Genomic DNA, 14,028 nt, shown 5'->3' with positions numbered 1-14,028 from the left:
TTCTGGATATCTACAATGAATGTTCATGAGAGAGACTTGCATGCAGTGGAGGCTACGCATGCAAATCTCTCTCGTGGACATTTATTGTGGATATCCTGAAAAACCTCACTGGCTGGGGTGCCTCCAGGACCAGGATTGGGAACCTAGGGGTTAATGCATTCGTTTTTGCCCCCGTTTGATTCCACCTTTCTGTTACTTCTTAGGTGTTCCTGTGCTGAGGGATTTGAGGGTCCGACGTGTACAGTTAACAAAGATGACTGTGAAGACAGTGACTGTGAGAATGGAGGCACCTGTGTAGATGGGGTTAATAATTACACATGCATATGTTCACCTTATTACACAGGTATGGATGGGGCTTCTGTCTATTGTATCTCCATTAGTGCCCCTTTGGTTTCTCTGACTTTCCACCTGCACCTTCGGCTTCTCTCTCCTTCTCTTCTGTTCACCCCTCTTAGGGGCCCTTTCATTAAAGTGTGCTAAGGAGTTAGTAACTGTTAGCATATGGACACGGTAAACATTACCATGCTGCCAGGACAGCACCCGCTCATTCACACGCTAACTGCATGGCCTATTAAAGGATGGGAAATGGGCATGGACTGAGCATTGCATGTACATGCCACCTTGCATTTGTGCACTGTGCCAATTACACGCACCATTGGAGAATAGCACTTAGACATCCTGCTGGCACTTTCACACTGGCACTTAGATATCAGTGCTAACATTCTAAAAAAAAACAAAACACCATTGAGGCAAGACTACCATGAAAGGTAATTATTAAGTTAATAATGGTATTTTATCACATGGAGGAAAAAAGACCTCAGGTACTAACAGGCACTATCCCTCAAATTTCAGCCAGCGTCAGGAAGTCGCTCATAGGCGTAGCTAAGTAGGGTGCAAGGGGAGCAGTCGCTCTCCCAAACAGATTTTGAATAAAATGGCACCTATGCGGACCAACCCTTCAGCTTCACACTAATGTCTATTTTACAAAATCTCTGCTCCTTCTGATATCAAAAAGTGGCTACCATTTCCAGGGACCTACATTGAAGATCCAGTTTCATTTTTGACTGCAGCAACTTAACCTGTTAAGCTGATATTTAGTGCTAACCGGTTAAGTGCTTAGCGGTTAAAGATAGCCCTGCTATTTATGCAGCCTAATTTAACCACTAAACATAGCCAGTTTGGCGCTGAATATCCATGCCTAACCGGCTGTGTCACAAAATGGAGCCGGTTAGGACTAGATTCTATATATATAGCGCCTAAAACTAAACATATTCTATAATCGGCACCTAGATTTAGGCGCCGATTATAGAATACACTTAGTTGATATCTCAGCACCTAAAACTACACTCATTCATTTACACCATTGAAACCGTGACATAAATCCCAGCGCGTAGATTTATGCGCACTGGGCCATATTCTATAACTACATGCGTTAACTTCGGAATGCCCACGTTGTTTTTTTTTAACATGACAGGACAAGGGCATGTGGTAAAACTGAAACCAGCGCGGGTCTAAAACAGGCCTGAGCCCTTAATACCACCCATTGATCTAGCGATAAAGGGCTCACGCACTACACGCACGGCGACCAGTCGGCGCACACCAACTGCCAATTAGCGCTGGAAACAGCATGCGTGGGAGGAAATAAGGGTCTCTTTTACTAAGCTGCGGTAGGCTCTATGCACGTGCAGCGCGCACCCATAAAAGGCTACCGCCAGGCCGCCCCTCTGACAGTAATTTCAGATTTATCGCATGCCCATAATGCCTGGATGAATTATTTATTTATTTCCTCCTACACGCGCTGTGTCCAGCGGTAATTGGCAGCTGGCACGCTCCGACCGGTCACCTTGCTTTTGTAGCACATGAGCCCTTACGACTAGATCAATGGGTGGCGTTAAGGGCTCAGGCCGGTTTTAGACACGCTAGTTTCAGTTTTACTGCATGCCCTTTTCCTGTCAAGTTAAAAAAGTCTTTTTTGCATACGTGGTAAAAAAGTGGCCCAGCCGCACCTAATACACTTGCCTACAGGCTACTTTTTACTGTGGCATAGTAAAAGGGCCCCTAAATAAATAATTCATCCAGGCCTTATGAGCGTGCACCAAATCTGAAATTACTGCCCGGGGGGGGGGGGGGTAGTCTCATTTGGGTGCGTTCTGCATGCATGTAGACCCTACCACGGCTTAGTAAAAGGGCCCCTGAATGTGTTACCACACTCTTACATTTTCTCAGAATTACTGAGGATTTCTAAATGCCTTTGGAAAGGACTTTATCATCTGAGGCACTAATTAGAATATTCCCCCCCAAACCTCCATTCTACAACATCACCCATCCTGTTGCTTAATAGTATTTCTTAAAAAGACCAAGGTAAAATAAGAGAATCTTGTCTGCATAGCTTATTCCCTTTTTTTCTGATCTTTGACTTGAAAACTTATCTCACCTAGGTGGATGACTTAAATTTGTACTAATACAATAGTGGGAGATTAGAGAAGAGGCAGTCCGGTTGCTGATGTCACAGAGTATTTCCGAGCTGTAGGAGAAAGGAACCATAATGCATTGTCGTGTGTATGAGACTGGTTTTGTTCCTCCATTCTGCAGGAGAGCACTGTAAGCAAATTGTTGATTTCTGTTCTGTGGAGAGGAATCCCTGCCAGCATGATTCCAAGTGTGTTGTTACTGCTGAAGGGCCAAAGTAAGTAACCTATTTCCAACCAACCCACAATTCCCCCACCCTAAACAATTCCATAGAGAGATTTTTCTATTACTTTTTGGAGATAAAGGTACCTTGGAGAAGTAATCTTGGGGAGACAGATTTACATAAACTCCATAGTCCCCTGGCTCATAGTTTTGCTATAATTGATAAGATAAGGAAGACTTCAGAATTAAGTAAAAGACCAGAACATTGGTACAATAGATGCTTTGATTTCCTGCTTCCTAGGTGTGAGTGTCCCGCAGGCTACATAGGAGATAATTGCAGTATCAACATAGATGACTGCAGAGATCATCGATGCCAGCATAAAAGTCAGTGCGTGGATGAAGTGAATGGCTATTCCTGCATCTGTACAGAAGGATACAGGTAAGAGAATGCATGGTAACCCCACTTATCACAGAATTAAGAATGCAAAAGTCTTCACTGAGTCTTAGCATACTGAACACAGAAATTGTAAAACACCATGCTTAGGACTGAAGTAGCAATACTCCATTTCAGATGGCTATAAAATGCTAATTTTCCTAGAACTGTCTCAGGTTAGAAGTGCCTTCTAACAAAATTACAATAGGGTGAGAGAAGTAGAAAATTACCCTTGCCTACTGTTATATATGTGCATAGGAGCCAGCTCTGTGGGTGCTTCAGCACCCACAATATTGAGCAAACTCTTTGACTGTGTCCAGAGAGAGGTAATTTCTGTGGGGTTTAGCACTCACAATCATTTTAAAAAGTTGGCTCCTACAAAAAAAAAAAAAAAAAAAAAAATATATATATATATATATATATATATATATATACACACACACACTGCTCCAAACTCTATGTAGCCCTCAAGAGAAGAGTCTGAACTGGATGTGCAAGAGGATAAGGTCTACTTCCTTGACCATTTGGGTAAGGTCTTAGTATATCTCTGTTACTGACACATGTAAAACGTATGGGATTCCTAAGTTGCTCGGTATGAGGGTCAACAACATGAAAGATCCCACTTGGACTACCAAAGAGCCTGAATCCCCTAGGTGACGTAGGTGCTAAACGTGAACCATTGGTTGGACTGAACTGGATTACAGAGCATCTAAGCTCAGAAACCTAAAATGTGGGGATGTGCATTTGTTTCCAGACAAATGCTAAAACACAATACATGCATTTTCAACGTATATACTTTTAAACGAACTAAATGACCAAGAGAGTAGAATGAACTGAATCCTCATTCATTCTGTTTATTTGTTTCCTGCATTAATACAATATAGAGGAGCATTTTCGAAAGAATGACCAAGTCAGAAGTGGGATGTCCTTCTCATAATGTCCAAAAAGAAAAGTCCATATCACAGCCATTTTTGAACAAGAAAAAGATTGGGATTTCCTGTTCAAAAATACATGAAAAGGACACTCTTGTGCTGAAAGCATCCAAAATGAGCAGCCATTTCCCAAAATGGAACATCAAAAGTATGAACATCAAAAAAAAAAAAAAGCAGGCACAAAAATGTCTGTCTGGCATCATTTGTATAAAAATGGACACATAGATATACCTGCAGAGCAGAGGGGCAGCCTAATGGACTTTAAACAGTGGGACCCAGGTACAAATCCCACTTTAATTCCTTTATATATTATTATGAATTTGTGAGCCCTTTAGGAACAGATGAAACCCTACTATGTCTACAGGTACACCACTACAATAGCCATCATTCTTGCAGGTGTCTTATAAATTCAGGTACAATAGGTATTTCTATGTTCCAGGAGGGCTCATATACTTCTACAGAAATAAAAGAGTTAATATGGGAGTTACATCTGGGTCCCGTTGTTCAAAGTCCACCGCACTGACCACTAGGCTACTCCTTACACTTGCTTGCTCGCTGCTCTATTAGGAATGACCATAATACCTGAAGCTGTCATAGAGCCTGGTATACACTGTTATTTTCACTACTTAGGGGGGGTGGGAGGGGGTCTGTAACCACTGCGAGATGAAGGAGGGGTCATGCCTTCATCCCTCCAGTGCTCAGCTGCTCAATCAGGACATCTTTTTGTACACTGGCCATGATTGAAACAGATCTAGATAAAAACGTCCTTCTTTTTTGCCTATTATCTCTGAGAGATGTCCTATTTTTGAGCCCTCCCTAGACCCACCCAAAGCATGCCTCCCAACACACACCCTCGCTATTTGGATGAACTGCAGTATAAAAACGTCCAAATTCTGCCTTTTGAAAATCGCAATTTAGACTTTTTTAGCAGATGGACTTTTTTTCACCATTTTGAGATGCCCATCTGCTTCGAAAATAAGCGCAATAATCTATGAGCCCAGACACAGCAAAGCCATTTTAGGATGGGGAGAAGGCAGAAGCATGAGGCACTCCATCAATCATTTCTGAAAGCAGACAGAAAAGCCTAGCCCTGCCTCTCTTCTCCTAAATTCTATAGCTCATGAAGCCATCATGTTAGGAAACCAGAAAAAGATATTTTTGTTTCAAAAATGGCTATTTCCTAGATGTTTTGTGCTCATTGTGTTTTTCTTTTGTGACCATTTTTGGGGGAAAAAACATCCAAGGGAAAAACACATAAAAACAAGCCATTGGGACATATGGGGGGCCAGCATACTTAGTAGACTGGCCACACAGACATCCCAGCAGAGCAGTGGGGCAGTCTAGGGGACACTGCAGTGGACTTCACATAAAAGGTTCCAGGTACACATCTCACCATTACCCCCTTATATTGTATGGGGAGCCCTCCAAAATCTATCTAAAACCTATTGTACTCAACTGTACACCACTACAATAGTCCTTATGGCTGTAGGTGTCATCTATATGTGAGGACAGTAGGTTTTTGGTGGGTTTTGGAGGGCTCACACTTTCCACCACAAGTGTAAGAGTGAGATAATGGGCCTGGGTCCCCTTCTCTACAGTACACTGCACCAACCACTAGGCTACTCTAGTGGCCTGCTTACTGCTTTAATAGGACTGGCCAAGACATCTGATGCTGTCATAGAGGCTGGTATGTACTGTTTCTTTTCTTTCACATCTTTGTGTGGTGGGAGGGGCTCAGTGACCACTGGAGGAGCAAGGGGGGGGGGGGTCATGCCTTCATTCCTTCAGTGGTCATTTAGGACACCTTTTTGTGACTTAGTTGCGATTGAAACAAGCCTAAACCAAAACATCTGACTTTTAGCCCTGGACATTTTGTTCCATTATAGCAGAAAATGTCCACATTTTGGGAATGCCCAAATCCCGCCCCAGACATGCCCCCTTGTGATTTGGACACACAGCAGATGAACTACTTAGAAAAATGTCTTAAAAATGTGTTTTGAAAATAACAAATTGGACTTTTTGGACAAAAAAACATCCATCTGCCGCTCTGTGCTGCTTTTTGGACTTTTTCTGTTTCGAAAATGAGCCCCATAATATAACACAGTTAGGTTTCTTGTTTTTTGTTTTCTGTTTATTTTCTTTTACAGTTTGGCTCCAAATTTCTTTCTTGGATCTCTTTCTATTTCTGCTTATAAAGTAATTGTATTTCGGCTACATATTTTTTTTTTATTTCATTTGAATTCTTGGCGATGTAAAATACATTATGGAATGTCCTATTTCATATGTCATGTTGTATGACTAGTTTAAAAATGCATAAATACAAAAAATAATAATAATAATCTTACTCCTCAAGGCTTTTCTCCCATTTTGTGTGAATGGACAAAGATTGTGAAGAATCAAGCCATAAATGCGACGTTGCCTGCCTATCATATTGCACCTTCCTCTTTTTTCTGTTTCAGTGGTCAATTGTGTGAAATACCACCACGAACCTCAGCCTTGCCAAGCCCCTGTGAATTAACAGAATGTCAAAATGGTGCTAATTGTATTGACCTGGGGAACCGTGCTGTATGTCAGTGCCTTCCAGGATTTGGTGGATCTAAATGTGAAAAGCTTCTGAGTGTCAACTTTGTGGATCGGGATACATACCTGCAGTTTACTGATTTACAGAACTGGCCCAGAGCAAATATTACATTACAGGTAGGTAGAAAAACATAAGTTTGCTGACCACTCAAATTAAGAAAAGATCCCTAAGCTGAGCAGATAATATTGCAGGTTCATTGAGTATAAAGGAGTTAACTCTATAAATTGGTGCCTAGATATACACACCTCTTACATATATTAAATGCACCAATAATTGCTAGTTATGCATGAATATGCATAAGGCACTCTTCAATAAGGTATGCCTAAATAGAGGCACCAATTTATAGAATCGTCTCCTTTTCTGCTTTCCATGCCTAGCAAAGCAATTATTAGAAAGAGTAGAATCTGAATTCAAGAAAGCTTGGGACAAGTACAGAGGATCTCTAAGAGAGAGATAGGGAGAGTAGATGGCATGGATGGGCAGACTGGATAGGCTATATGGTCTTTATCTGCATTTTTCTATGGTTCTAAGAATGAGTCACGAAAGGTATCACTAGTTCTAGTTATCCTTGATTTTTGTGAAAAACTCAATTATATTTTGAAATGTACATTGTAAAAAATGGAAATAAAGGTCAGGTTTCAGATGTATTAAAATTTTGATATACTGCCCTTGAGCAAAAGTCAATAAAGAATATCTAAGGGGGTCTTTTACTAAGGCACGCTGGCGTTTTTAGTGCAAGCTAAAAATAGGCATGAGCTAAACACTAAAGATGCCAGTGTATTCCTATGGGTGTCTTTAGTGTTTAGCGTGCACCTATTTTTAACGCGCGCTAAAAACGCCGGCGCGCCTAAGTAAAAGACCCCCCTTTATGAATCTATTTATTTACACACAAAGTAACAGAAACAAAATTCATGTCACTTCTGACTGAAAGCATAATCGAATCTGTTTGCACAAGGACAGGGGACTAGCAGATCCTTCTATCATCTGTGAAAGGTGGTGCAAGCAGTGATAACGGCTCATCTTGATTTTAGTAATATAATTTATTTGGGTATGTAGAAGAGATTTGTTATCTAGATTACAATTTATACAGAATATAGTCACCACGATAAGCTTCAGGGGACACAGCTTTGAGCATGTCATTCTTTATTTAATTGGATTATACTGGCTGGCTCTATTGGGAAGAATTGAAATTAAAGTATTGTGTTTTGTTTTTAAGATCTTGAATTGTTTGGCCCCTGACTATTTGATCTCTTTAATCAATCTCCATGTAGCTCATCCACTTTGATGCTGAGAATTCCTGCTGAATATATATGGCTAAGCACAGAGAATAGGTCTTTTGGGCAATGCACCCAGATTTTGAAACGTTCTTCCTACTCAAATTCATGTGGAGAGATCCTATTTAAGATTTCCTAAATTATTGAAGACCTGGGAATTTTCTAAATGCTTTCCTTCATGAACTGTTTAATTTGATTTGATTTATTGAAGCGGTTTACAATGATAAACTAAATACAATATGATAATAGTATAAAAACATTATAATACAAATAAAGCATTAAACAAAACATAAAACCAGAACAAAAAAGAAAAAAGATATGTATAATACAAAATCATATTAATCATGTTAAAACATTTTAAGTTACCAAGGGCCCCTTTTACTAAGCCTATGTGCGCCCAACGCGTGCCAAATTGGAGTTATCGCCTAGTTACCATGTGGCTCTTGCGGTAATTTCAATTTTGGCGTGCATCTGAAATATTTTTTTTTCTGGCATGCATAGCGGACACGCACCAAGTGGCATCTGACGCTCCTAGGTCATTACTGCCCAAATTCTTTACCACTAAGTCTATGGCTGGCGGTAAGGTCTCAGACTCAAAACGGACGAACAGCAATTTTGATTTTGCTACATGTCTGAAAAATGGATGTGCGCACGCCAAAACCCCACGCCTGCACTACCGCAAGCCATTTTTAAGTGCGCCTTTGTAAAAGGACCCCCAAGTGTCAAAGCTGCTTTCAAAGAGCCAGGTATTTAAAGTTTTACAAAATCTAATATAAGTAGCGATACTACTGATTTTGGCTGGTAAGGAAATGATCCAGCCAGAAGTGGAGCCAGGTTGAAGGCGCGGGGGGAGCGAGAGCAGCGTAAGAGCGGACTTCCGCCAGCGCGCATTTTAAATGTAACACATTGAGTAAAAAATAGCTGCCCCCCCTTAGCTAAGCCACTGGATCCAGCATAGTAAAAAGCTCTATTTTTTTTTTAGTAAAAGTCAATTTGACTGAACTCAAAAGAGAAAGCTGAAGCAAACAACATTGAGAAGAAGGCAGTGAGCACTGAGAGACTTGCTTATGTAGCATTGAGTGGGGGGAATAAGGTTGGGTGGGTATAATGTTTTATCAGTTGAATGTAATTGTTCTGTTCTAATTGTAATGAGTTAGCTTGGGATTTATGCATTGTGCCAATTTTCTTTTGTTATCCACTATGATCTTGGGCTTTTAGCAGAATATAAATATTGTACTGGACATACGGAGGGGCATGTCTAATTTTGGATGTCTTGCAAAAAAAAAAAACTCCAAAAATTGAGTAGAAAACATGGCCACTTTTTCTAGACATTTTCTGCTCAGTACATTTTTCTTTTGGTACCATTTTGTAAAAAAAAAAAAAAATGTCCACGAGAAAAACACCCCAAAACCAACTGCTGCAAGTCTGTGGGCCATCATTCTTAGTAGACTGGCCACACAGACATCCCAGCAGAGCAGTGGGGCTAGGGGACACTGCAGTAGACTTCACATAAAAGGTCTCAGGTACACATCTCACCATAACTCCCTTATATTGTATGGTGAGCCCTCCAGGAACAGAGAAAAACCTACTGTACACCACTACAGTAGACCTCAAGTTTGCAGGTGTCATCTATAAGTAGTTATTTATTTAGATTTTGCTCGCACCTTTTTGTCTGTCCCAGGAGGGCTCACAATCTAAGTTTGTACCTGAAGCAATGGAGGGTTAAGTGACTTGCCCAAGATCACAAGAAGCAGCAGTGGGATTTGGCCACCTCTGGATTTCAAGACTGGTGCTCTAACCACTAGGCCAGTCCTTCACTAGCAACATTCCATGTAGAAGCCTGGCCTTATGGATCAGCAACGCGGCCACACAGGCTTCTGTTTCTGTGAGTCTGACGTCAGACTCACAGAAACAGAAGCCTGCGCGGCCGCATTGCTGATCTGCAAGGGCAGGCTTCTACATGGAATGTTGCTACTAGTGGAATAGCAACATTAACATTCCATGTAGAATCTCAAATAGTAGCAACATTCCATATATTTATTTATTTATTTAGATTTTGCTCACACCTTTTTCAGTAGTAGCTCAAGGTGAGTTACATTCAGGTACTCTGGATATTTCTCTGTCCCAGGAGGGCTCACAATCTAAGTTTGTACCTGAGGCAATGGAGGATTAAGTGGCTTGCCCAAGATCACAAGGAGCAGCAGTGGGATTTGAACCGGCCACCTCTGGATTGCAAGACCAGTGCTCTAACCACTAGGCCACTCCTCCACCACAAGTGTACCAGTTAGAGGGGGATATGGGCCTGAGTCCTCTTCTTTACAGTGCACTGCACCGACCACTAGGCTACTCCTAGGATCTGTGATACATGTCCTGAAGAATAAAGAGGGTCTTGAAGAATAAAGATTGATTTTTCCACTATATTCCTTTTTCCTGCTGTCTTTTTATGGAAGAACTCGACTGATCTCACTACTCTCTACTTCGGCACTCTTCTACATAGTGGTATATGGTCCTCCGCTTTTGCGGTGTTCTTCCAAGTGTATTTATAGTACAGATGCACTTACTGCCTCCTAACTGCAACATTGACAGTGTGTGGTAAAGTACCATGCACTAACTGTGGTGCACAGTCTGTGCCCATTTCCTGCCCCATAACAGGCGCTCCACTGCTAAGTACCAGCTTAACTTTGTATGTTCAGCGCCACTGTCTCTATAGGTAGCAACACTAAATATATGGATAGTGTAGTTACCGTGCTGATGCTATCCATTTAGGAAACAATTCTGTAACTGGGCATCACAAATTTGGTAACTAGCTGCAGCATGCTGAGTGCTAATTCCATAACGGGCACCAAGATTCCGTAAAATAAGGAAGCAGATCACAAGGATAAAATCCAAATTTATTCACCACACATATAAATAATCATAAAGTGAAAAATGCCCAACTAGATCTTGTTTCACCCAGGGGCGTATCTGAACCGCGGCGGTAGGGGGGGCCAGGGCCAGAGTGAGGGGGCACATTATAGCCCCCCCCCCCCCGCCGCCACCGCCGCCATTGCCGATCCCCCTCCCCCCAGCCGCTGCCATTGCCAACCCTCCCCCTCCGTTGCTCGCCTACCTTCGCTGGCAGGGGACCCCAACCCCCGCCAGCCGAGGTCCACGTCCTCCTGCCGCTGCCTTTAAAGAATTCCGTCAGCTGGCGGGGGACACCCAACCCCCGCCATCCAAGCCGAGGTTCTTTCATTTTTCCACTGAAGCTGGCGCCGACGAAAGTTTCTTTTGAGTCTGCAGCGACGTCAGACTCAGAAACAGCTTCATTCTGTTTCTGAGTCTGACGTCCTGCACGTACAACATGCAGCGATGTCAGACTCAAAAGAAACTTTCGTCGGCACCAGCTTCAGTGGAAAAATGAAAGAACCTCGGCTTGGCTGGCGGGGGTTGGGGGTCCCCCGCCAGCTGACGGAATTCTTTAAAGGCAGCCGGCAGCGGCAGGAGGACGCGGACCTCAGCTGGCGGGGGTTGGGGTCCCCCGCCAGCGAAGGTAGGTGAGCAACGGAGGGCGAGGGTTGGCAGCGGTAGGGGGGTCCAGGGCGAAATCTGCGGGGGCCCAAGCCCCTGAGGCCCCACGCAGATACGCCCCTGGTTTCACCTTAATCAGGGCTGGATCAGGGGCTTCAATAATACAACCTGAAAGTGGTCCCACAAAATTTCACCTTTCAAGTTAAAACAGCTTCACTTCTAGAGAAGCAGCACAAAGTTCAGTGAACTTTCAGTGATCTGCTTCCTTTTTTTGACTCCGTGCTGGATATTGCGGATCACCTGCCTATTTGTTTCCTTGCACTCGCATTCCATTACAAAATACTAGCGTAAGTCGCCATCTATTCACCTACATTTAGACCCACCCATTTATGCCGTATCAATAGCAGGTGTAAATGCACATGCCTAAAGCGGCACTGTAAGTTATTTGGGTAAATTTTGGAAATACCTGTACCACACCCAAGTGCCTCCCCTATTCATGCTCCTTTGCATTAAGTGAATTGCACGCTACAGTTAGAATCCAGCATGTAACGGTAACAGTCATGCGTGTAAGTGTTAGTATTCTATAACTTACATGTGTGCTCAGTGTGTAAATGTAGGTGCCAAGTTATAGAATGAGGGGGGTTAAAGAGCCATTTTACTCTGAAAGTAGAAATCAAGATTCCAGCAGTATTTTAGAAAGAGTGCATGTGTATTTGCCAGTATATACAGAGGGAGCAAATATTTTAGAAATATAGTTGTCTACTTTACTTTATAGACTAGAATCCTACCACATACCCTCAGGGTTCCTAATTGGAGGTGCCCACTCAAAGATTTGCCCTCTAAGGTCTAGAGTCTATATATATCACACCTAAAAAAATTGGCAGTGAAAAAATACTCCTAAATTTAGGCGTGATTTATACATTACGTCTAGCGTTCATCCGCATGAGCTGGGTGTATTCTTTAACGAAGCACATAGTGTTTTGAAATGCTCATGACCCACCCATTTCATGCCCATGGCCACGCCCCTTTTCCAACTATGCACCTTAGAATTTACACGCATTACTTTACAGAATACGCTTAGACAGTTGTTAGTGTCAATTAGTGTCAATGATTGCTTGTTAATTGGCAATTATCAGAGCTAATTAAGTTTCACTCACAAATCCAGAATATGACTGGATTTGTATGTACAACCTAAGTCACACTATATATAATCCGGAGATAAGTGTTTAGTTTGTACCATGACGGTTTAGTTTCATATGACTTTTCCATTCATGTAGGTATCAACAGCAGAAGATAATGGAATCCTGCTTTACAATGGGGACAATGACCATATGGCTGTGGAATTGTACCAGGGGCATGTACGAGTCAGTTATGACCCAGGCAGCTTCCCTAGTTCTGCCATCTACAGGTATTATATATTCTCCGGGGGCTTGAATGAATGTTCCTACCATTTTTCTGACCCTTTAGTAACACCCAGGGTAAGTTTACAGTTTATTTATTTCTCAATATATTGCAAATCATAAATATAACATCTAGGCAGTTTAAGTATGGCATCTAAACAGTTTACAGTTACACATAAAATAGTGATAATTTAAAAGAAAAAAACCCCATAAAATTAAGACAACGTTTCATAAAATGTCACAGGTATATTAGGGGATGACAAAACATACACATGAGGCATGTAGTACAAGGGTATAGCCTAATTTTTACAATCTTTTACATTGAGAGCTGTATAAGGAAAGAGAGGGATGAGTTAGAAACAACAGGGAGATGCCTAAATGCAGTGGTGCGCTGGAGCCGGCTCGCTCCGGCTCGCAAGAGCCGCTTGTTAAATTTTGACAGCTCTTGCGAGCCGGTTGTTGTTCGGGGCGAGCCGGCTCCATTGCAGGAGGTAAGCATGGCAGGAGAGCACCATGCTTACCTCCCCTCCCGCTCCCAAACATGCCCAGCGATTGCCCTTCGCCCCCACAGTCCCCTCCCGCTCCCATCCATCTTTTTTAAATACCTCCTCGCCGTTGAAGCGCCGCATTAAAGCCCTGCTGCTGCTGCCCAAGCTTTTCCTCCATTTGCTGTAGTTCTTAGCGTGAACTTCGTGCCCTTAGTCCCGCCTTCTGACGTATGCAGCAAACAGGGAGGGAAAGCTAGAGACGGGCAGCAGGACTTTAACGCAGCGCTTCAACGGCGAGGAGGTATTTAAAAAAGATGGATGGGAGCGGGAGGGGACGGTGGGGGCGAAGGGCAATCGCTGGGTATGTTTGGGAGCGGGAGGGGAGGGAGGAGAATCGCTGGACATGAGATGGGAGCGGGAGGGGAGGGCAGGGGAGGGAGGAAAATCATTGGACATGGATGGGAGCAGGAGGGGAGGGAGGAAAATCGCTGGACTTGAGATGGGAACGGGAGGGAAGGGCAGGGGAGGGAGGAGAATCGCTGGACATGGATGGGGGCAGGGGAGGGAGGAGAATTGCTGGACATGGATGGGAGCAAGAGGGAAGGGCAGGGGAGAGAGGAGAATCGCTGGACATGGATGGGAGTGGGAGGGAAGGGCAGGGGAGGGAGGAGAATCGCTGGACATGGATGGAAGCGGGAGGGAAGGGCAGGGGAGGGAGGAGAATCGCTGGACATGGATGGGAGCAGGAGGGAAGGGCAGGGGAGGGAGGAGAATCGCTG

At 43.2% G+C, this 14,028-nt stretch overlaps 1 protein-coding gene across 1 annotated transcript in view; it reads left to right on the top strand.

The window, feature by feature from the left end:
- SLIT1 (slit guidance ligand 1) overlaps positions 1-14,028 on the top strand; it is a 584,144-nt gene that overhangs the window by 550,625 nt on the left and 19,491 nt on the right. The window contains exons 29-33 of the mRNA XM_030202872.1: positions 204-343; positions 2,593-2,686; positions 2,933-3,070; positions 6,456-6,693; positions 12,639-12,769. Of these exons, the coding sequence (XP_030058732.1) occupies positions 204-343; positions 2,593-2,686; positions 2,933-3,070; positions 6,456-6,693; positions 12,639-12,769 (741 nt within the window). The remainder of the gene's footprint in view (positions 1-203; positions 344-2,592; positions 2,687-2,932; positions 3,071-6,455; positions 6,694-12,638; positions 12,770-14,028) is intronic.

This window comes from Microcaecilia unicolor, chromosome 5, assembly GCF_901765095.1.
Source record: "Microcaecilia unicolor chromosome 5, aMicUni1.1, whole genome shotgun sequence".
In the NCBI taxonomy this organism is placed as follows: Eukaryota; Metazoa; Chordata; class Amphibia; order Gymnophiona; family Siphonopidae; genus Microcaecilia; species Microcaecilia unicolor.
Note: the sequence above shows the minus strand (reverse complement) of the source record. Positions and strands in the feature narration are given on the sequence as shown.